The 22,215-nt window shown below is 37.7% G+C and overlaps 1 protein-coding gene across 1 annotated transcript in view; it reads left to right on the forward strand.

The window, feature by feature from the left end:
• The window catches only part of PTPRN2 (protein tyrosine phosphatase receptor type N2), a 493,917-nt gene that overhangs the window by 72,966 nt on the left and 398,736 nt on the right, over window positions 1-22,215 (forward strand). Inside the window, exons 4-5 of the mRNA XM_086467328.1 lie at window positions 2,971-3,133; window positions 16,321-16,795. Coding sequence (XP_086323454.1) covers window positions 2,971-3,133; window positions 16,321-16,795 — 638 coding nt within the window. The remainder of the gene's footprint in view (window positions 1-2,970; window positions 3,134-16,320; window positions 16,796-22,215) is intronic.

Here is a 22,215-nt window from a genome sequence, read left to right on the forward strand (position 1 = left end):
AATTAAATAATTTAAAAACAACTTAGTGTAGGTATCTAATTATCAAAGAAACATTAAGTCAGGAAGACCTTTTATTAAGGATAACGTGTGTAATAAGACAATATGAAGTCATACTAATGAGTCATTAATCCCCACAGAGTTTGTGAGAGCAAGAAAATAGACTCAGACACTTGAAAGGTAAATTGACTTAGGCTAAATTAGTGCGTAATAAACCTGATGAAACAGAAGACATGGATTTCATCTTAAAAAAATGCTGAAATTGGGTGCTTGATTTCAAGATGAAAGTTCTTTCTTTGGTGGCTAACTGGAGTGTACATAGTATTTCCTGGGCCCTTATTAAATTTCAAAAAAACACCACTCTTGAAAGAGGATCCGAGATAAAGGAAAAAAGTCCATTCTGCACACAGGGAATAAATGTCAGTTGTGTTCATTGGTGCAATTAGGCAAACCCACAAACGTTTCTAGCAAACTTCAATGTATGAAATGGGGTATAGCATTATTTCTATAATAAAACGATCATGAAGTCAGTAATAAGATTCTCACAGCATTTAAAAGGGAGAAATTTTATTCTAAAATGTGTGATATCTATTGAGAACATTCTAGAAATATCTGAGGTGCTGTGATTTAGATATTTCCACACAAAAGCTTCTAAAGCACTGATTTTTGTAGGGAATATATAATTATTTCTGTGGATAAATAATTATACATGTTACTGTCCTTACACCCTGAAGTTCATTGTATGCAAAGTCCTTTTTCAGAACAAATTAAAACTGAAAATAATTCCAAATATATGCACAACAGGAACTCAGATGACAGTCATTTCTCCTACTCACCAGGTGCTTTTATACATTTGTCTTTGATTCATTTTTCAGTATCACTTCGTCATATTTAAGAAAAGTATTTTAATTCAGTTGCAATAATAGCTCATTTAATGCATTTTACTTTCTGTGTTAACAAGGTGAACAACAGTGATATACTGATGAACTACAAAAGTGTTTTAAAAACTTTCAGATGTATTCATAGAATTTTATTAAAGTTGTCATCAAATGAAATGTAATGCTTTGTTAGACTTTTACATTTTAATTGTTTCAAAGTTTATAGCATAAAACATCTACATCTAATGTAGAATTTAAACACAATTTGAGTGCAATTACTGCCTCTATACGAAAAATGAGAAATCTTCGACCCCAGATTTTGCTTCTACCACCAGTGTGAGTGATTATATGCTGTAAATAATGGCTTGAAAACCTAACCTAAATACTGTCTTTATCTGTGCATTCAGTTCCCATTAGCTCCAGTGGAAATCCTCAGGGCAGAATTTGTTCTGGTATTTCCATTTTCCCTTTCTTTTCAAAGTTAGTGAAGAAAGGAGAAGGCAGGTGTTGGAATTAATTGATGAATGAAAGATGAGTGTTTGAGATTGGGATACCTTCCATGAGAGCCTCTTTGGATTAGTTAATCTCTATTGAAGCAGAAAGCACACTGCTCAGCTCTTTCTAAAACTGCAGAACACTTTCAGTCTAGCTTTAAGTTGAAACGGAGGTGGATAATGTTACCTACAATGTCCACCCTCCATTGTAAGGCAGAATTTAGAGCTCTGGAATAAGAGAAAAAATATTAACAGCATGGGGAGGAAGCCAGAGTCATGGTAAATTGTATCAAGGTTGCTAGAGTACTCCATGCAGTAAACCATTTTCCTAGAGTTTGTGTGCCTGATGGGTAGCTGATTGTTTTACACTGGGGAGAGGCGGAGGGTTTTTCTGGTACTTTGGAATGAGTAACCCTGTGAGAACTATTGGTTGCAATGCCACTACAGTAAATTAGTTTATTAATTGCATTGATTGGTATTAAATTAATCAGGACACACATTTGATACAACTGTTAGCATAGAAGGAAGTCTGTTACTTTGTGAATAAAGTAATGTAATTAAACCCAAGATTTGGAAAATGACATAATGGTACTCTCTCAAGCTGTGTCCCTGCATAAGCACCATGACATGGGCTGGTAGAATAAAATTTTGCTTACAGTGGTGTGGAGATGTTGAAAGCCAAATGATGCCTCATCTCCCTGAGCTGGAAAGCTCTTGCACATGGAATTGTTCTTCACTGAAGAAGTGTGTGGGCATGTGGGCAGGAAATGGTGACTCCAAAGAGGTGATTTGCCTCAAAACAATGTGTCACTCACAGGGAAGGAAGCAAACTGGGAACCCTCTCTCTGCTTTCTTGCACAGGGAATTAAATAGTTACTGGTGTTGACATTTAAATTACCATCATCATTGACATGTTGTTGAGATAGATGAGGAGAGCCGGTAATAATCCAGAGTCATTGCACACAGATCTCTGAATTCCATATAAACACCTCTACACTGCTGCTGTTTAATCACATTTTTAGCTTTTCTTTGCAAACGTCACCAAGATCTGTCTAAACCATTCAGGAAACACTGCTATTCTGTGAATCCCAGGCACATGAGAAGATCAGAAGAGATACATGTTCCATCTCATTATTCCCTTTTTAAGCCTTTTGCTGGAGCTGACTTGCTGTTATTTCTGCACATCCAGTAGTCTCACTGTATTCTGTAAATTGGTGCAGGGCCAAATCGATGTTGTACCTCATCATCACCCAGCAGTTTTTTAAAATCTTAGAACCATCTCCTATTTCTTTGGTGTAGAATTTAATCATGCATATTTTCTTTTTACAAGCATTTTCTTTTCTTCTGAATATGGCTTTGCCTTGAAGTAGGCATTTTGGATCATTAACTTTGATTCATTAAATAAATTGTTAATAGTGCAAGATTTTTTGACTGCTTTTGCTGGAACATTGAATTTTCTATACTTTTGTGGTTGCTAAGCTTTTGAGTGACTTTTTTGTTATGTATGGAACTAACTGTAGTGGTTTGCAGTGCCTTTTTAGTTGGGCGCTTTGTACGTTGTACAGGCTGGTAACTTTCTTTTCCTTGCTTTTGCTGTGCAGGACTTTGGGACAGAATGCAGATAATGAAAGAAATTATGATCTGGAAAATGATGTGAACTTGGCCAAGTCTCTTCATCAATATCTTAAATATCTTGGTGTTCTCTCCCAGTCTGCAGCTACAAATCTGTATCCAAGGAAGATAAATGACAAAGCTTCTGTCAAGGTAGTATTTTTAACATGGTTCCTACATTCTGTGATTTTGACTTCCTTCTCTGAATTCTCCTTATTTTTCAATTTTACCTGCTGTCTCAAGACCAGATTTTTTTTCTTACTGCCTCCTTCAACTGATTATTATAACTGCTCTAACCAAGTTCTCTCCAAATGAGTTGAGTCAGCTTTAGCATTGTAAATGATAAAGCTCTTCTAATCTGGAGCATTATACCTCAATTAGTGACAGATTGTATTTGAGGAAGGAGAAAGAGTGGGATAAAGGTGGTAACATCTTCACTGGCTGATCTGAAACCCTTCTTATAGCATCTAAACTGCTCATCTCCAAAAAGCTGGCTGAACTACCCTGTGAATTCTTGCTTATGGGGCTTAGAGTACAATTAATACAATCTTTGAGCAGATTTTGATAAGTTTTAGGAAAAAAATCAGGCGAAGAAAATATAGTGTCAAAGCCAAACGGCTAGGTTGGTTTTTTTCCCAGGAACTAACTCAGAGACACAGAACTATCTGCAACAGCACCTCCCAGCAGTATCAGTTGTATCAAGAATTTAGTCATGGTATAACTGAAATGTTATTATTCTTGTCAGAAGCTGCAAGTTTCCGATTTCACTGATTAGCATATATAACACTTATGATTTATAGAATATGTCATTAGGTGTTCATCTAGGGTAAGAGAAACTTGCAGACAGCAGCAAGGCAGCTTCGGGGATGGATGAGTGTCCACCTTCATGGTACTCTTCATCTGCTCTACTCATGGGCCCTGACTGCAGTGAGGATGCCCTGCTTTGAATCACTGGCTTTCAGAGACAAGAAAACTTGCTGAAGAAGTATTTCAGTGGGTCTGGTGCTGTCATGCAAGTTCATAAATAATCCATATGACTGAGACCTTCTGTGGGGAAGCCTGCTGTGATAACACCACCCACCAGCCTTATCGAGTGTTGCCATGGAGATGGGTACTCTGAAGCCTGGGGGAGTGGGATAAAGAGGAGAAAATCTGGAAATGAAGCACGTATAGGAGCAAACTGCACACTTCTATTTACTAAGGAGCGTTTTAAAACAACAGAGTTTGAGTTAGCTGTGTTACCTATAATTTAATTTTTTTTTAAGAAAGGAAAATTATCTGAAAATTTCAAATGATCCTGAAGATGTTTCCCTATCCTCTGCAAATCAAATGCAATGGTTATTCTTTAAAAAGAAAGAAGAGGGACACTGTGTTTGTACCTTAATTCATTGGGTCATTAATGGAGTAACATTTAAACAAAAGACAAACCAGGATTTTTATTACTCCAGGAAGCAGGAAAAAATGTAAAATTTAATTATTTGAAAAGAGTTGGAAGGAGAGCAGCTGCAAGAGCTGCATTTCATGTGGTCATACTTGAAATTGAAAATGGCTGTCTTATGCATTTAATGGCATGCTTCAACAAAATAGTACCTTGTCTTTGTATTTCATGTATGGATAAAGTATGAACCTACATTAAATAATTGTAGCAAGATCTTATCTTTTTAAATTTCTTGCACTTTTCTGGTTAAATATAAGCGTAAGACAGGGGTACTTTACCGTACTTAAACTTAGAATTGCAGCTTTTGGGCCTTTGCCCCTCTTAAAAATAATTTTCTTTCAAGTATATATTTACTTCTGTCACTTCATTCATGCTGTCGGGGAGTAGGAGATGTAACACTACTCTAGTTGCTTTGATACCTTACCTGCTATGCAGTATAGATGAATCTTGCAGAAATTTAGTGCTTCTAGGCAGACTTCCTGAGTGGATTCTGATTTGTTCCAAAACTGTCATCAGAGGACTCTGGCCAAGAGTAAAACAAAGGAAGAAAAAAGACAAAGAGGCTTTAACATATTTGTTATACTCCAAAACTGTTATTTAGTTTCTTAACATAAATATTTTTAACCAAACTGTTTTACAAACTTTTGGTGTTTAGTTTTCCTACTATCTTCCACATGTATTGTCAGAATAAAACTACAGAGCTTCAACTTTACCAAGCAGACAGCACACATACAGTTATGCAAAAAGTTGTAAAATAAGACATGGCAAAACCTAAATCAGGTGACTCTTTTCCTACTTCCCTTGTTCAAACAACTGTCAGTTTAAGGCTTGATACAACAGTGACAGAAATAACACTATTAAACTTAAATCATGTGGTGGACCAAAATTCCTCGACTGTCTACTGTTTATGGCAAGAGCTTCTGTGAGTGATTTTTGAAGTGCTTGAATTTCATCACTAACTTAGAATTTTTCCGCAGTATTTAGGCAGTATCTACTGAAGGCTGTAATCTAGCCAGTTGATAATGACTCTGCCAGTGGATAAATAGAAGAAAATCAGAAGATTTGGTAGGTGTGTTTGCTGAGGATTATAGTTGTAAAGAACATTTCACTTCAGCTGAATAGAGTTGTTCAGAAAATGGGCACTTGGTGGCATTTGTTACTTAAGCATTAGCTAGTGAGTTTTTGTGTTTGAGTTTTTTCCCCCCGACTTGGTCTTGATGAAGGTTTTACTATTCATAAAATTATCAGTCTTTGTGATTCCTTTCTACCAAACCCAGACTTAGTATGGAAAATAATATATATAGCACATAATAAGAAAGCTTGATTATCTTATCTACTGAGGCAAGACCTGCAGAGGCTTCAAATCACAAACCCCTCTCACAGGAAAAAAAAAAAAAAAAAACCAAACAAAACAAACCGAAACGCTACACTGTTGACATTCCTACCGAAACTAAGAAGCAGAGTTTTATTTGGTTCGAAGGGACAGCACATAGCTGATATTGCTAAAGCTAGGCAGCCACAGAAGGAGAGCTTTGCTGCTGATGGCAGCCCTGCTGGTGAGCTCTGTGTGAGCATTTGCATAGCAAGGGAATGTGGGAAGCCTTGAGGAAATGCGTAAATAAAGGAGATGGAAAAAGAAAAAAATAGCTATGTCCACAGCGGCTTTTACAACAAAGCAAAAAAAAAAGAGGCAGCAAAAACGATCATACGGAAATAAATACTCCTGTTGTCTACTTTTCCCCAGCCGTTAGCCAAAGAAGTGAGGAATGATCTTACATTACAGTTTTTTTGAAAGTCCAAATGCCTGCAGTTGAACAGGTACAGGAAATTTCACTTATACTGCTTTCATCTGACTGGGAATCACTTTTTAGTCATCACAGAAAGAGAAAAGTTTTGAAATGTGATCCAAGTGTACTTAAAAGTCTCAAAACCAGAAGAAAATAAAAATAACTCACCTGGAACTGCATGTTTTTTCCTTGCACTACCTATCATTTGTGCATATTCTCTTGGCTTCTGGTAGCCTGACTTGTGATTTTTTTAATGCCTCAGGCTGGCAAAATGCACTGCTTTGGTAACATGGCACCGCACTGGGCTCATTTCAGACACAGTGACTATAGCACACAGCAGTCACGTCCGCCACACCACATGGCTGGGCACTGTCTTCCTCACTCTTCTGATCTCCCAGCTCCACGATGGGGCTGGATGCTCCATCGACTCCTCTGGGAAACCTTCTGGACAGGCTATAGGAATAAGGAAGTTGCCTGCTACGCTTGTGCTAGTGCTCATTTCTTGTTGCAGGGGTTTCTGGTTTAGGCTTTATGGCTGGAAGATTCATGTAATTGCTCTTTTCCCTTCCCCCTGAGTTCCCCTGGCCTCTGAGGTTTTTAGACATGGGTCCTACCTGCTGCTAAGTTCTTCCTCAGGCTGGTGTGCCACTCAGGCCCTAGTATGTAGTATAAGGAGAAAGAAAAAATTGTCTCAGAGTCCTCAGGGAGTTTCATCTCAGGGATGTTTTCTGCTGTTTCTGTTTATTTGGTTTTTAATTACTTACAAATGTTTTCAAGGTAGACTTTATGTATAAATATTGTGATTGCAGAAATCTCCAGGTCTTAGGTATTCTTAAAAATTTTGAAGGAAAGAGTTTGGGAAAAACCAGAATCATTACATCAAAGAAGTTACTAATAAAGTTAAAGATCTTTGCAGAATCATGAAGGGAAAAAGAAACAGATAAAGCGACTGATTAGTGGCAGAGAGGTATGGCTGATTGTTAGATCAGCAGTGCAGTGGTGCAAATAAAAGCTGTTGTGGCAGAGTCAGTTTGCTGGAATCTAGAACGGTACAAAGTTTAGACAGGGCTTTTGATAAAGTTTATATTTTAGTCTTCTGTACAAGAGGGAACTTTACACCTATTTTCCCCTTTCAGATTCAGGGAAGAGTACTCATATCTTTGCTGGGTTGAAAATCAATTGTTTGATGCTTTGTAATTGATCTCCTGAAAGAACTAGGGTGTGTGATAATTATGAAAAAGGATTATTATTTATTTTAGAAAACCTGAGTACATAAGTGCTCAAAGATGTACTCTGAACTTATCTGCAAATAATGATTACTGTGATTAACTAGTAAGAAATTACGCAGTCATTGCTCATTTTAATCTGGAGCTTTAATTCAAAAAAGCAGGACCCTTGTTTATCTAACACTGATTAAAATGCAGTACCAAATGTAGATCATCAGAAATTGATTTGATGGCTGACTGCTGAGAAGTCAAAAACCTTTCTGCAATGTATACATTTAAACTCTGCTTATATAAATGTAAAATTTAATAATTCATATATGTGGGATTATGTATAAGTAAGAAAAAAATAATTCACCCTATGCATAAACACTTTCATAGAAATATGAGGAATAATTGATAGAGTGTCTCTCTGAAGCTGCAGAATTGCATATCTCTCAGCATATCTGTACAACAACCATAGAGTAATATCTGAACGTCTCACAAGCATTGATGTATTTATTTACCTAATGCCATTACATTACAAAGTAGGGAAGAACTAATACCCCTACTTCACAGACAGATTAGATAGCTTTTCTGAGATCGTGCAATAATTTATTGGTAGAGTGTAGACTAAAAGTTAACCCTCAGATCTCAGAAAAGTATTTAATCTTTTGGGTCATAATTCCTTCCATGGCTCTTTTCAGTAAAATAGAAATATTAAAGTCCTTGTAAAACAAACAGACAAACAAAAAACCCTAAAGCAAAACAGCCCCAAATCCAACAAACAAACAAAACCCCATAAACACTGGAGTAGAATTCATTTGACCAAATACAGATGTTTGTGTTGGTGCAAGTCAGCCTAAACTCATTTTTTGATCAGTGGAGAGAAGAAAGGAATTTCCGAGTTGTGATTCATCCATTCAAATTTAAATGCATAAAATAAGATGTTTCTATCCTTTTGGCCATCCTGCATGAATCTGGTGTAGATAGCAGTTTTTTCTGGGAGGACTGGTACTCATCCGTTTGAAGATCTAGCAGAATTATGGCTAAGCCTAGTAAAAGTACAATCAGGTTGTTTCTGGCATAAATACACAGTCTGGTGATCTAATGTGACCTGTGATTTAATTTTCAAATTAATAATTTGTCAAGTGAAGATTCTAGTGCCAGCATTGTGCTCTTCAAGTCTTAGACCTGACACCTACCTTTACCTACAGCCTATCAGTTTATGAAAGATGTAGTGACAGAATTTCCATGTCTAACATAGAAATCATAGTTTCCCTTATCACACAGTATCTAGTAAAGATTAATTATTTGTACAATGATTTGAAGATACAAGTGCTGTATAAATTATGTTATAAATGATATGTGTCAAGTCTGGAGGCTTATTTTAAAAGGCCATTAATTATTTTCTAGTAATTCCCAGATGAAACATATATTGATTGTTTTAAAATCTCAAATACTGACTGGACAATAAGATTTAGTTCTTTTTCAGATCCCTCCCCACTCATCCAAAATCAACTCTTTTTTGCAAATGCAATACCATTGGAGTTTTTGTTTCTGTCATTTCTCCTGCAAGTTTGCTCTTTGTCTTGCAAATATTTACTCACTACGTACTTCAGTACACTGCGTTGAGTAAATAAAAGATGATGGAGCTGGTACAAATTTTAAATTGTATTCCATGTTTATTTTTAGATCATATTCATCAAATTAGAGGGTAGAGTTCACAAAAATTTAAACTTATTTTATCTAACCTCTGTGTGAGTGTGGTGGTGTATACATTTCATGACAGTGTAACAACAATTTTTTTTTTACGAAGGGAAAAACCTCACCTTATCTCAGCCAGTTGTCCAGCAGATGGTTGGTTGCTTTCAGTGGGGTTGTAAAGCAATGTTGTAGACATGCATCCTGCCGATCTCTATTCACTTGCATTTCTTTGGGTAAAAGTATTCTTTAGATTCATATGTTAGAGTTATAAATACACTCAATTGGTGCTAATGTGCTCAACTTTTGGCAGATGAATTTCGTGTTTCTATGTAAATCATCTTTAGATAATGAGTTAGCTCAATATACCAGCATATGCCTACAGAAAATGTGTTTAAACATCATTCACTGAAACCTTAAGTAACAGACTTATTGACATACGAGCAAACTGTTCTCAGACAAGGGAAGCTGATGTACCCTGGTATATCTATCAGCACTGATTGCTGTGCTGCACATTTTCTACCATCCACTGGGGGCTGGCTGTCACTTTTTGGTTCCTATTGGTAATGCAGGGAGCTTCTGAAGGCAGTAGAATGACAGAGGTAAAGCTGCCTCAGGTCTGTGTCCTCACTTCTAGCCAGTAACCAGGTGGAGCAGTTTCTGCCAATAGGCACCACGGGACCCATGGTCCAACTCTGGTTATTGGCACTCAGACCACCATACACATATGCATACAGAATAGAGCTTCTCACCCAGAAGAATAGTTAGAAATTGAGTTTGTGGAGAAGACAGGACATACTGTGGCAGACTGTGGTGATCAGACGCGAGGCATGGTCAGACAAGTATACTGGCCAGCCTGCTTATAAACTGCCGGTCTCTTTTACTCACTTTTCTTACTCTTTTACCATGGCTGTTCCTCGGTGTGCCTTGATCATCCCTCTTGGTCCTTTCTCTAAACATCTCATAATATGCCTTGTACAATGACAAGGTGCTTTTCTTGGCTTCTCATAAGGAATCCCACGCTCCTGTAAGTAGGCAGTAAACCCTTCAATCTGCAGGGTGATCCAGGCAGCTTCTCCCATCAGTCCACCTGGTGGGTGGCACTCCTGGCCATCATGGCTTATGGCTTACTGTGGTGGCCTGTGGAGGAGTTGGGGCAGGGGTCTTTTGGCATTGATCAGGTTATTGGGGTTCATCCACCTGTCATTCATCTCTCCACACATTTCATCCTTTATGTGTGGAGACAAACCAGGTTGTCATGGAACCCGATGTGTAAAACTAACATTTTTTGATGAGCTAATGAAGAATGCTGAGGGAAACCCATCCAGCTCTCCTTCTACACCAAAGGACACTTTGTTTTAACCCATAGGATGGAGATCTATCAGAAACAGAGAGAAGAGCTAGCAGTTATTTATGAAGACTAAAGCTAGTGTGTTCCTTAGCAGTACAAGAAATGGCAACTAATGATAAAAATTATTCATGCAGGAGAGTCTGTTGGAGAAGGTTGGAGGGTAGGCATGCAGCTAACATCATCCCAAAGGAGATCAGGAACAGCTGGGAACATTTGAGACTTGAAAGTTAATTTCTTAAATAGAAACTTATACATGAAAGAAGCCAGTGTATTTATCATCTCTCTTTTTTCCGTTTGTTTTAGAGGGTTGTTTTGTTTGAGTGATGAATATGCAGCTCACAATCAAATCTCTGTCAGCTGAAATTACAGCAGTGTAGATTACTGAATGGTATACAGTCAGACCCCAGACGATCCCATTACACTGCAGTTTCACAACAAGAATTAGGAAGCAAAGTCATCACTAGTTTTGATCAAAGGAGACTCTGAGGACCCATTTTGCTCGATCAAGCTTTTGACACTGCAAACTACAGGGTGTTAATTCAATCTTTTCCATCTTTACTTCTCTGATGTAGTTCTTAAGTGGCTTCAAAGCCGTTGTAATTCTCAGAAAGGAAACAGTAGTTACAGAAAATTATTAGTGAAATAGTAGGTCAGATGAGATGACTGTAGTAGTTCCTGTTACTTTAAACCTGTGAATCCATGGCCTGATGCTATCCCATCACTGCAGGAGGCACTGGTTTGGCCTCCTTACCAGTTTCTGGATCCTGAATTAGTCTTCCAAGTTCTTGTTCTATTCATGGTATAATATTATTTCTATGGTAAGTGAAAAGGTCATTACCAGACGGTAGAAAAGGCTTTTGCTCCACTATGGCTTAGAAAATTTAATTATTTCATTGACTTTACCTGTTATTTTCAGACAAACCTAACACTGAATTCAGTGCAGGGTGTGTAACACCATGACTATAGTGCCCAGAGGCTTGTAAGCAGAGTTCTTCCCTTTCAGCTAGCTTGAACCTAGCTGGAAGCCTGCTAAGATATCATTTTGACAGTGCAGCACTGTACGGGAACAGCAGCTCACCAGCTGAATGAATCAAGGCTTTGTTAACATAGGACTGTCTACTTTAGCTGTGATGCTCTAAGGACACAGCTATACTGCTTACTCAGCTCTGTCCCTGGGACTTCTGAACTGTAATCCAGTCCTCAACACCCATTTGTCTCTCAGGTTTCATTGTTGGCTAGATTTCTCTCAAAGTAAAGCTAAATTGAGGTGTATGAATTCACAGCCCACACTTCGATTTAGCAATCAGGCAGTGCCACTTGTGCTCTTGTTTAGTTACGGATTCACATGAGTACATGTATTTCCCATGTAGTGAGTTTATAAGTGTGTGTGGGTTACAAAATATCTAGACTGCTTCTGGTAGAAAAAGCTAAACTTCCTTCATTCCGCCCAGTGAGTTAAAGTATGAGATCATGTCATATCTGGTAGCCTTTGGAAACTTTTGTTTTATCCCACCATTTCTGAGGGACGGCCTGGTTCCAGTGATTGTTGTGTTTTTATTTTTGTAATTTCAGAAAGCGTACTGCCACTATCTCAAATAGGCACAGTAAATTAAGTATTGTAGGTGGAATCATGGTCCAAACAAATTTAGGTGGTAGCAAACATGAATTAATATCTGAAAATGCATCAAATGGAGAAAGCTAAATGAAATTGAGGGAGGAAGATTTCTTCTTTATGTATTCCTAAGGGATTTTTTTTTGTTAGCTCTATATACCTTCAAGATTGAGCAAATGTATCCTGAAGAAAGGAAGTATTTTGTCATAAATTTAATTCCATTCTTTCTGCACTTGGGCAAAACATTCAAATCAATCTACCCCTTAGTGGATAAATTGAACAGCATTTATCTGTGCCTTGGGTTGTATGTATCTAATCCTGCTCCCTTTTTTTAATTTTTTTTTTTTCCTAGAGGAAACATGTAGTCCATAGACTATTGCACAGTGCATCTGCAGGGTGTAATTTAATGTGCCCTTCCGTGAACTTTCATGCAGAAAATGTCAGTTACTTACATACCTAAATCATACAAGGCATTGCCCTAACAATTCCATCTTCAGAAATGTTAGTGTGTGGGGGTTTTTGATAATGTGTGAATTATTGAGATGGCTTATCTGAAAGGTGGTGAAGGAGAGGAAAATCCTCTGCAGATGAAGAAATAAGATTTTTTTTAAACTGAGTTTTTTAACAATTCAATTTTAACAATTTTTAAACATGTTGTATCAGTGACGTGAGATAATTGAACAGTATCTTATCTATTAAAAAAAATTATTCCTGATAGTGACTGGGACTTGTATTCTAACTCTATTCAGTGTAAACCATCTATACGGTAACTAGAGTATTCTTTCTTAGTTCTGCACCTTTCATTTAATGTTTTATCTTTTTTTTTTTTTTTTGCTATTACTGGCAGTACTTATGTAAATCCAGTTGAATCAATGCAGAAACTCATTTTCTTCTTAAAATTTTCATGCTCCCTGTTTCCCTCTACTGCTCCATTGAGTTAGCGGCTTCTCCAAAGGCACCAACAAGGGAATTTACAGATTCTTCTTTTCGCTGACCGTGGATTATGCCATTTAACTTTGAAGTCAAACTATCAAAGTCCATGTTCAGGAGGTTAGATTGCAAAAACCCTTCAAGTAAGATTATCACAGTGCTCTGAAATTGTTATTAGTAACTTAAGATGTAGACTGTCACTGGACTCTAAACTACATCTAACAGATAATTTTCTCCTGTCTTTTTCTGTAAAAAATAGATGTTTATTCCCCTGACACTTAGACAAATCCATAGTCTAGGATATTTATCTGTGCTGCAATTTTACTTGGATTTCACCTTGCATATATCAGTTGGCGCATATACTTTTGGTGCTGTGTTTTCTTTGAGAAGGGGGCGACGAGGAAGGGGATATTTTCTCCTCCAAAATGAGGATTGCCATACAGCTGTGAGACCCCCTTTAATTAAGTTGGACTAAGCTACGTCAGATGGGCTCGTATCTGAGTGCACTGTGAAGACAGCTGAGCTGTCGGTGCAGTTCTTTAATTAGAACTTTTAATGTTTCATCCCTTACTACCCAAAGTGTGACCTGTCAAGCTGCTGAGAGTCTGCCCTTTCTTGCTAAAGGTGCAGCTCTGAGCCCAGGACTGGCACTTGCTTATATTCAATTTGTGTACAATCGCTTGGTGTTTTTGTTGGGTTTTCTTTCTTGATGTGCTTGTTGCCTGCAATAGCAGGAAATCACAGATCTGTTAATGTTAAAGGATATTTGGACTTGTTAAATAGCTCATCAAAAGCCAGCTCACGTCTCCTGACCCTAATCTTTCACAAGTGCTTTGAGAGTGTTTAGCAGTTTTGCTCCCCCCCCCCCCCCCCCCCCCGACTCGATTTATTATTAAAGCTTTGAAGTAAAAAGAGTCAGCTGGATACAGGACAGAGATCCAAATTAGGGTGTAGTTACACAACCTGGATCGAGCTGATTCAATGGCTTTCCGTGGCCAAACAGGGAATGTCCACTTCCCCCCCATCATGTTTCTCCCTTTCCCAGCACCCTGTTCTTCCTTCCCTTGTCCCTAGAAGGTCCTCCAAAAGGTGGCAAGGTAGGGAGTACAGGGGTAGGAAAGGCAGGCAGCAGTTTGTGTGAATTCTCTGTAAACTACTTGATGTGTCTGGAACTGCTTTGTGTCCTCTGCCATTCCTTCTAGGCAGTGAGTATCATTAGAGAGTTAATTACCCCATGCAAAGACCTGTTGAAATTGAGAGATAAATACATATGACTAGTAGTTTTTCAGATCTAGGATTTGCTATTAAGTATGTAAACAGCGTTCAACTTGTATTTTGACAACTGGCCCCCCTCTTGGTGTTGATCAGAGCAGCACGTACCCTGCAGCTGGTGCGCTGAACCAGAGCTACATTGCTGTTGTTTGATACAGTTCCCAGGGGACATTAAAATATTTCATGCACAAGGCTGCTTGATCTCTAGCTCTAAATTCTTTGACACTGTCTTACTCTAGCCCATTTTCTTGGCATTAACAAAACATGTTTATGTGTTAAAGACCACCTGCAGAAGTCAAAAGCCTTGTGTTGGTGGATCACAAGCCAAAGAAGCCAAAGTGACTTTTTTCTGTAATAAAGTTGCATAAGCCATAAATCTACAAATCATGATATGGAACCATGGAATGAACCTCTTCAATCATTTCTCAGGGGGAGGATAACTCTCTTGGAAAGCAAAGGTTATGAATATATATTATAAAATCAACTGACTATTATCAGAAGAAATAAAATGGTTCAGATGGAGAGCAAAATTAGTGTCCATAAATAAAAAACTAGATAAAAGCTAAAAATTTTTATTCATCTCTGGAATAGCTTATCAGCCTTACTTATTTTGCCATTACAAAGTCTATTAGAAAATATATAAATAATGATTTTTTTCTGTCCAAATTCTACTAATTGCTGTCCTCTGGGGCGTATAGTCTGCACTCTATGTGTTTTGCAGCTCTTTCTGTCCTAAACTTTTATGCTACCAGTGCACAGGGACACCAGTGATCCACTATAACTTATAGCAGTGAGAGAGGAAATAATGCCTGTCCTAAGTTTCCCACGTTGTAATGTAGTTTGTATGAAAGTTTAACCAAGAAACCACAGCTGAGAAGCAGGACCCGTTCTTCAACACACACACAGTATGAGATGCAGCTTCAGCAAAGTATCCAGAAGGAATTCTAAACAAAGAATCTAATTGGAATAATTCTGAACATAAGTAAACCTCTCAGTTCGAATTTGTATTTAGCAGGAGTGAAGGAAAATGATTTTTGAAATTATTTAGGAGGGTGGAACCAATACGTTAAAAAAAAAAAAAAAAAAAGTCCTGCCTTCAGGTTGTGATCATAACAAAAACGTCTCTAGGATTAAATTATAGTAAATGTAGTACCAATTAATGAGTTTGTTGTTTCCTGTGCTGGATAGAGGCTCAAAGTACCTAAGGGGAATTTAGAATTTGTCCTCAAAACTAAATTTAATCATCAACAACAACAAAAAATAAAGGTCAATGAAAACAATAGATGTTGTCTTGCAATGCTAGATTCCTGTCTGGTGCATCCTTGAAAATCTGAAACTGAAAATAGAAAACTAGTGCCAGCCCGCCTTTCCACTTTCAACAAAAATGTGGTTTTAGCTTGATTGAAACATTTTTTACATTCTTGTTCTATGTGCTGAGTTGTTTTACCTGAAAATAAGAAATGAATTAAAAACCAATTTAAAGGCTGTTTTTACATGTCTTTATACTGTCAGAGGGCATATTGATTAGAGATTTAATTTAGTGGGGGAAAAAAAACTTCATATAAAATAGAACAGTTGTTCTATTCAATTAAAAAAGAATTGTTTCGCTTCCTTGGTGTTCTTTAAAAATTTATTTTTTTATTTGACTTGCTAGTTTTTGGTAAGTAATCTGAAAAAAAAAGTTATTCTCACAAGTCTAGTAAAAAGCAAAGGGAAAGTGGCTTTACTAAATTTATTTGTCTAACTGAATACAAATAGTGCATATATAGTTAACAGCAAGTCTGAGTTGTATCATTCTCTCTCTAATCTCTTCCTCTTGCTTTTTATTAATTTAATAAACTGTTTTACAAAGTTTGCACCAAAGCGGTAGTGCCTCTTTAAAGCAAATTTACCAGTTTGAGATTTGCAATCTACATACACATTACAGATTCTAATTATTGTTTTCCTGGTTGGTGAAAGGGTTATGCCTGTGATTCCTGCATAACAATAATGATTACAAAGCAATAATGACCCAGTTCTTTTTTATACCTTCTGCTCACTCTAGAGCTACGTCTATAATGATCCTATCAGGTACTACATGATGCAGAAACCCAAAGAGCGAGCACCTCCTTTGGCCCGTGCATCAACATCCCGTCAACAGCATGCTGAAGATCTCAGTGGGAGGACATTCAACCAGCCTCAGCCAGACAAGTTCTCGCCAGAGTCAGAAATGGGGCTCAACCAAAAAAATCTGCTGGCTGCACTGCATACGTACATCACTCAGAACCTGTCAGCACAAAGCAATGATAAAAGCTCTCGCAGCAGGACTAAAGGGTCTCACATTTATGCTGATAGATTCTACTCCTCGCAAGTAAGTCCTTTTGATGGAGCTTTTGCCAAAGGAAAAGCAGAAGATTTTAAAACAAAGAAGCTGTTCCAGCCAATACCTGGGACTGGAGTGCTGGGGCCAACCCCTGAGATGCTGAATCATAAATCTGCTTCCCAGGATGATCCAAAGGACCCTCTGAGTGTAGTGGATGGTAAAGTCGATCTTTACTTATTTTAACTTATCTGATGTTTCCCTCATGTTCACTGAGTATTTTTGAGAAAAAAGAAAAAAAAAAAACCAAAACATTCTGATATATCTCCTACTATTGGCATATTTATACCTACCATAATATTCACAGTAATAATGTTCGCCACTCTAACTACTCTTTCCTTGCAAATATCTACCCACATACTTCAACCCACCTTCCATATGCATGCAAAATATATGGCACTCAGTAAGATGTAGCGTTTATGTAACTTGTTATATTTTCAAAGCATTTTACAAACAACACATAATTTTGAGTATATTTTTGCTATCAAATCTGGTTTTATGCATGCATCCCACACTATGTGTAGGTAATATAGAAATGCCTGGTTTTGTTCCATTTCTCTGTATTTAACTAGAAATTCAAGGACCATGGGTAAAGTTCAAAGTTAGACACAGAAATGAGCACTGAGAAAAATTCTGGCGCGTAACACAGGGAGGGAAGGAGTCTGTCAATTATGTGGCTAGGTGGACACAGAACAATACAAGAAGGTGGGGTTACATCTAGTTTTTTCTGGATATTCTGTAACAACCCATTTGCTGGGTTGTCATTTTTTTTTTGCTAATGCTGTTTAACAATGGCCAGACCCTGATTTCTTTTTGGACTTTATAGTTTGACAAATATTTAAATAAAGATGGAGTGTAACATATCACGGGATGCTGTGATACACTTTAAGCACTCCTTTGTAAAGACAAGATGGGTCTTCACATCATGGCTGGATAGCAGGTAGTGTTTAGAAAATAACTCTTACTCACTTTATGTTTCTTTAAACTAATCTAACTATTGATGTTATTCCAGTGGTTCAGAATGCCTGAAAAGTGAAAGAATTGATCCTCAGCCATTGCCAAGCAGCTACATCTGTTAAAACATAGGCACCACTATCCCAATGGATTTTGGTGATATGTAAGAGGGTTCCTTTGACTCCCTTCTGTAGATATTATCATCCATAAAGTTTAACATTGTTTGATTTGTTTGGTTTTGTTTTGTTTTTTAGAAACAGAACACACAGAAATGTCAAAGTTGCAGCAGAGGAAAAACAATGCTTGCAGTCTAACGGATGCTCAAAAGTGAAAGCATTCTTGGTATGGTGCCCAGAGATAATAGGTTTCAAGGAACGAACTATAATGTAAAATCAAATCCAGGTGGCACTGTAAGTCTCTTGCACAGGTTAGACAATTTTGTTGCTAGACTCAAAACAAACTAGGCACATGCTGGTTTCATTATCCTCCAGCTGTTCCACTTCACCTTTCCTGGTAGGAGCCAACCGGGAAAAAAATGCTTAACACTTAGAGGGAATAACATGTTTCACAACTCATTGGGTTGTACTACTTTGACTTCACATACATAATGTGCCCTGTAGGAACTTCTTCCATTGCATTAGCTTTTAAATGTTGCATAGACATAAATTATGAATCATTTGAGTAGGAAATAATATGGTTCCCTTTGTATTTTTGAGACACTTAATAGTCTCATAAAGGAGTGGTGAGGACAGACCCCAGTGTATTCGTTGTTTAAAATGCTGTCCATTGGAATGATGATGGTTTGGATTCATATTTGCCAGGCTGACTGCACCATCTCTTTCTGCTTTTAACCTTTCTCCAATCTCTCTGGTGCTTCAGGATTTTTATATGCTTGTGGATTGTTTCTATCTCACACTCTCTAAACTACAGAACTGTTCAAAACCTGGAAAGCATGGGGTGCAGTCAAATGAACTCAGTTCTCTGCTGCATCTGATACAGGATTAGACTGTATCAGAACAAAGGAACTTCACTGGGAGAACAATCCAGAAGGTACTGAGCAGATTAGCACTGAGAATTGCCACGAAACACTGGCAGGTAAATTAGCTAACAAAGCACCCTGAGGGAGAAATACAGGAGAAGGAAATGTGGAGTTATTTTTCTATCAGATTTGGAAACCGTTAATTCTAGGAGTAGCATGATGTGCATGGGTACTGTTTTTGTAGTCACTGTGTGTCATGGTTTAACCTGGCAGGCAGCTAAACACCACACAGCCACTCGCTCACTATCTTCCCCAAAGTGGGATGGGGGAGAGAATTGAAAAAAAAAGTAAAATTCACAGGTTGAGATAAAGACAGTTTAATAGGACAGAAAAGAAAGGGAAAATAATAATATTAATTCTAATAATAAAAGAATTAGAATAAACCAAACAAGTGATGCACAATGCAGTTGCTCACCACCTGCCAACTGATATGAGCGTTGGCCCCTGGCCAGCTTTCCCCCCAGGTTATACACTGAGCATGACATCATATGGTATGGAATACCCCTTTGACCAGTTCGGGGCCTGCTATCCTGGCTGTGTCCCCTCCCAGTTTCTTGTGCCCCGCAGCCCACTTGCTGGTGTGGAGGGGTGAGAAGCTGAAAAGGCCTTGACTTAGTGTGATCCTACTTAACAACAACTAAAACATCAGTGTGTTATCAACATTATTCTCTTCCTAAATCCAAAACACAACACTGTGCCAGTTACTAGGAAGAAAATTAACTCTATCCCAGTCGAAACCAGGACACTGCAATAGTGGAATCGTTACTCTGTCTTCTGCACTAGCCATATTTACAATTTGGCTCAGTTTTAAGTAATTTGTTCTAGTCTACTCATTTTTGGTGTGTTAAATATTACAGAATACATCTTTCCATTGCTTTGGAAAGGTCACAAAATTAGTAATTCAGATGTCTTTTTTTCAAAAAATAATGAACTTCCATGTGTATATAGCAAAGATATTTTTGTATGTCCTCTGTCTTGCGAAGCTGTGGTCACCAATCTGTATCGTGCTCAGCTGTTGAGGAGAGCTAATATGTTGTGAGTAGGGTGGTGGAGTAGAAGAAGACAGATCACCCTGTGGGACTGCTAGCAAGTTTACTGCTGCCGTACCGTTGGTGTATGGTATGCATGGTTGTCAGGCAAGATGGCTTTGGCAGTTGTGTCAACAGAGTATGGAGCATGATTTATACACTTTTCTTTTGCTAAGCTGCTCTTATTACCTACTAAGGGAATTCTGCTGGTGACGCTGCTGTTAAAAATTACATGTCCTTTACTGTCGTCATGGTTCCAAGGCAACTATGAAAGACAACTTGCCTTCTTCAGTTCAGAAGCTGGAGCTAAGTGAGAAATCTAGTTTGCAGTACGAGCCCTGTGAAACATGGCCGAGCATTTCTGATTCTGTTTAGAAGGGGTCAGTGGGAGAGTATAAGGGCTGTGCACGGTACATGCACATTTGAGTACACGTACTGCTTAAGTGATGTGCCATTGCAGTATCCATCTGCTTTTTGGTCTTTCTCCAACAATATTTTCCGATTTTAGTAAATTTATCATAATTTCATTAAATTAGTCGAAGGTGTCTGTAAATAGATGCACTGGTATCTATTTGTGTCTCAGCCTTTTCCAGTAATATGCAAATGATATACAAACATGAACAAGTGCCATAACAAGAAGTGGAAACATCCACGTTTAACATAGACATGTATTGACATCATATCAGTAACCTCATGAAGTTAAGTAGTCTCCTTAAATAGACCTCAATTTTACCAGACTGTTAGACATTTTGGTGACTGTTCCTCCTAGTATACTGAAAACATGATGTTCCTCATACTTACTAGCTTTGGTTATCACCTTTGGTCCTTGACATTGTGAGTCAAACTTGTAGTTGTTCAGTAAAGGAAACATATAATGCCTAAGTTTTACTCACTTTGATACAAGTATTTAGGAGTTCATTTGCTGAACTGTGCCCAGGTGGCATTGGGCAAGGCAGAAATAGCAGCATCAAAGGAGCAGGAGGCTCCTCTATAACAGTTTTATTTAATGAACCAGGAGGACCTACAGTGAGCCTGTTAGTATTATCTGGAGGAGGGCCTATGGACACTCATTTTCTCGTGTGATTCCCTGCCCCATTCCACCTTTTTCATTTTGCTTGAGATTGAGACTGCTTTGTTATTGAGTATGAATCTGTGGAAGTGGACTGAAGAGATAAGACTTCGCTAAGATAATAGATAAAGAGAAAAGTTAGTTTGGAAAAAATGAAATGGAATGGAAAAGACAAGGCTATTTTGACCGTGCTGTTGAGTAGCTCAGTAGCTGGTCTTGACAGCTGGCTGTGAAACAACTGAAATAAATGAAAACCTAGTAATCCTACATTAGTAAAGCTCTTTTAATTATATATATCCTGAAATATAATGGGGTTTTTTTTAATATTTGTCTTCCAATATTGATGTTTCAGTTGAAAAATTTTAGTTTTGATTTGGAACTGACATATATTCTGTCTTGTCTTCGCTGACTTTATTAGCTCTGCTTCAATGATTTAGGTTTTTCTGTCAGGTTATTGTCTGATAGCTCTATAAAACATAAGAACAGAAATGATATGTAAGCAGATACAAGGCTCCTGCACTAATCTGGCAGTGCTACTATTTCCTACAGCACAATTTCCTACATTGCTGCGATATGTAACATCTTCTCCAAATGGCCATCTTCCAGGTAGTTGTTACGCTTCTTGAAAAAGTTTCTTGAACTCAGTTTGGCCGAATCTAGTGAAAACTTTTATGGCACTTTGGATCAATTTGCCTTTGTAGATTATCTTCATAAACAAAAGCATTTGGTCATTATGTTTTTACTGTATTATCTAATTAATAACAGGGGATGGATACAATACAATGAAATATGGAAAGTATTCAAAGTGTTACTCAGCTTCCATCAAATTTCAGTCCTAATTTTGCTGCCTTAAAATATCTTGGCCCAGAGAGTTTGACATAGATTGTTTGTGATTTAGTCTTTGACTCTCGTTAGTGATCACTTGCTTTCCTGTACAAAGCACTCTGCTATTTCATTACAGTACCGTAAGTTTTGTTGTCTGCCACAGTTTGAAGCAGCATCACAGATTTAGCCCTTTTTTATTATTATTTTTGATAGTCACACTTAGGTGTGTTTAGAACTATGCTTTTTAAAGTAAATTTCAAAACTTCACCGCATACAACCTCAGCTGAATTTTATAATGAAATCAGTAGAATTTTGTAACATAATCGTGGTGAATTATTGTATCCTTTTAACCTGGAAAAGACAGTATATCAAAGAACCACCTTCCTCCTGTGTCAAAACCATCTTTGAATCACAGTAAACCTATTATTTAAGCTGCTGAAGTTATCTTGGTTCATATTGATTAATTAGTTTAGGGAAATTTGCATTAGTTTAATTGGTGAATTATGGGTCAGGTTGGGGGAAATTAATCTCTACCTTGAAGATGGCATTGAGAAGCTGATGGTCAGCTGCAGGCTCTAGCCTCTTCAGCTAACACTGTGGTGTCCAAAAAATGAGAGACGTGCCCAAGGTCTTGGCCTTTTTTTCCCAATGATAAATAATCCTTG

The sequence above is a fragment of the Leptosomus discolor genome, chromosome 6, assembly GCF_034619465.1.
Source record: "Leptosomus discolor isolate bLepDis1 chromosome 6, bLepDis1.hap2, whole genome shotgun sequence".
NCBI lineage: Eukaryota > Metazoa > Chordata > Aves > Leptosomiformes > Leptosomidae > Leptosomus > Leptosomus discolor.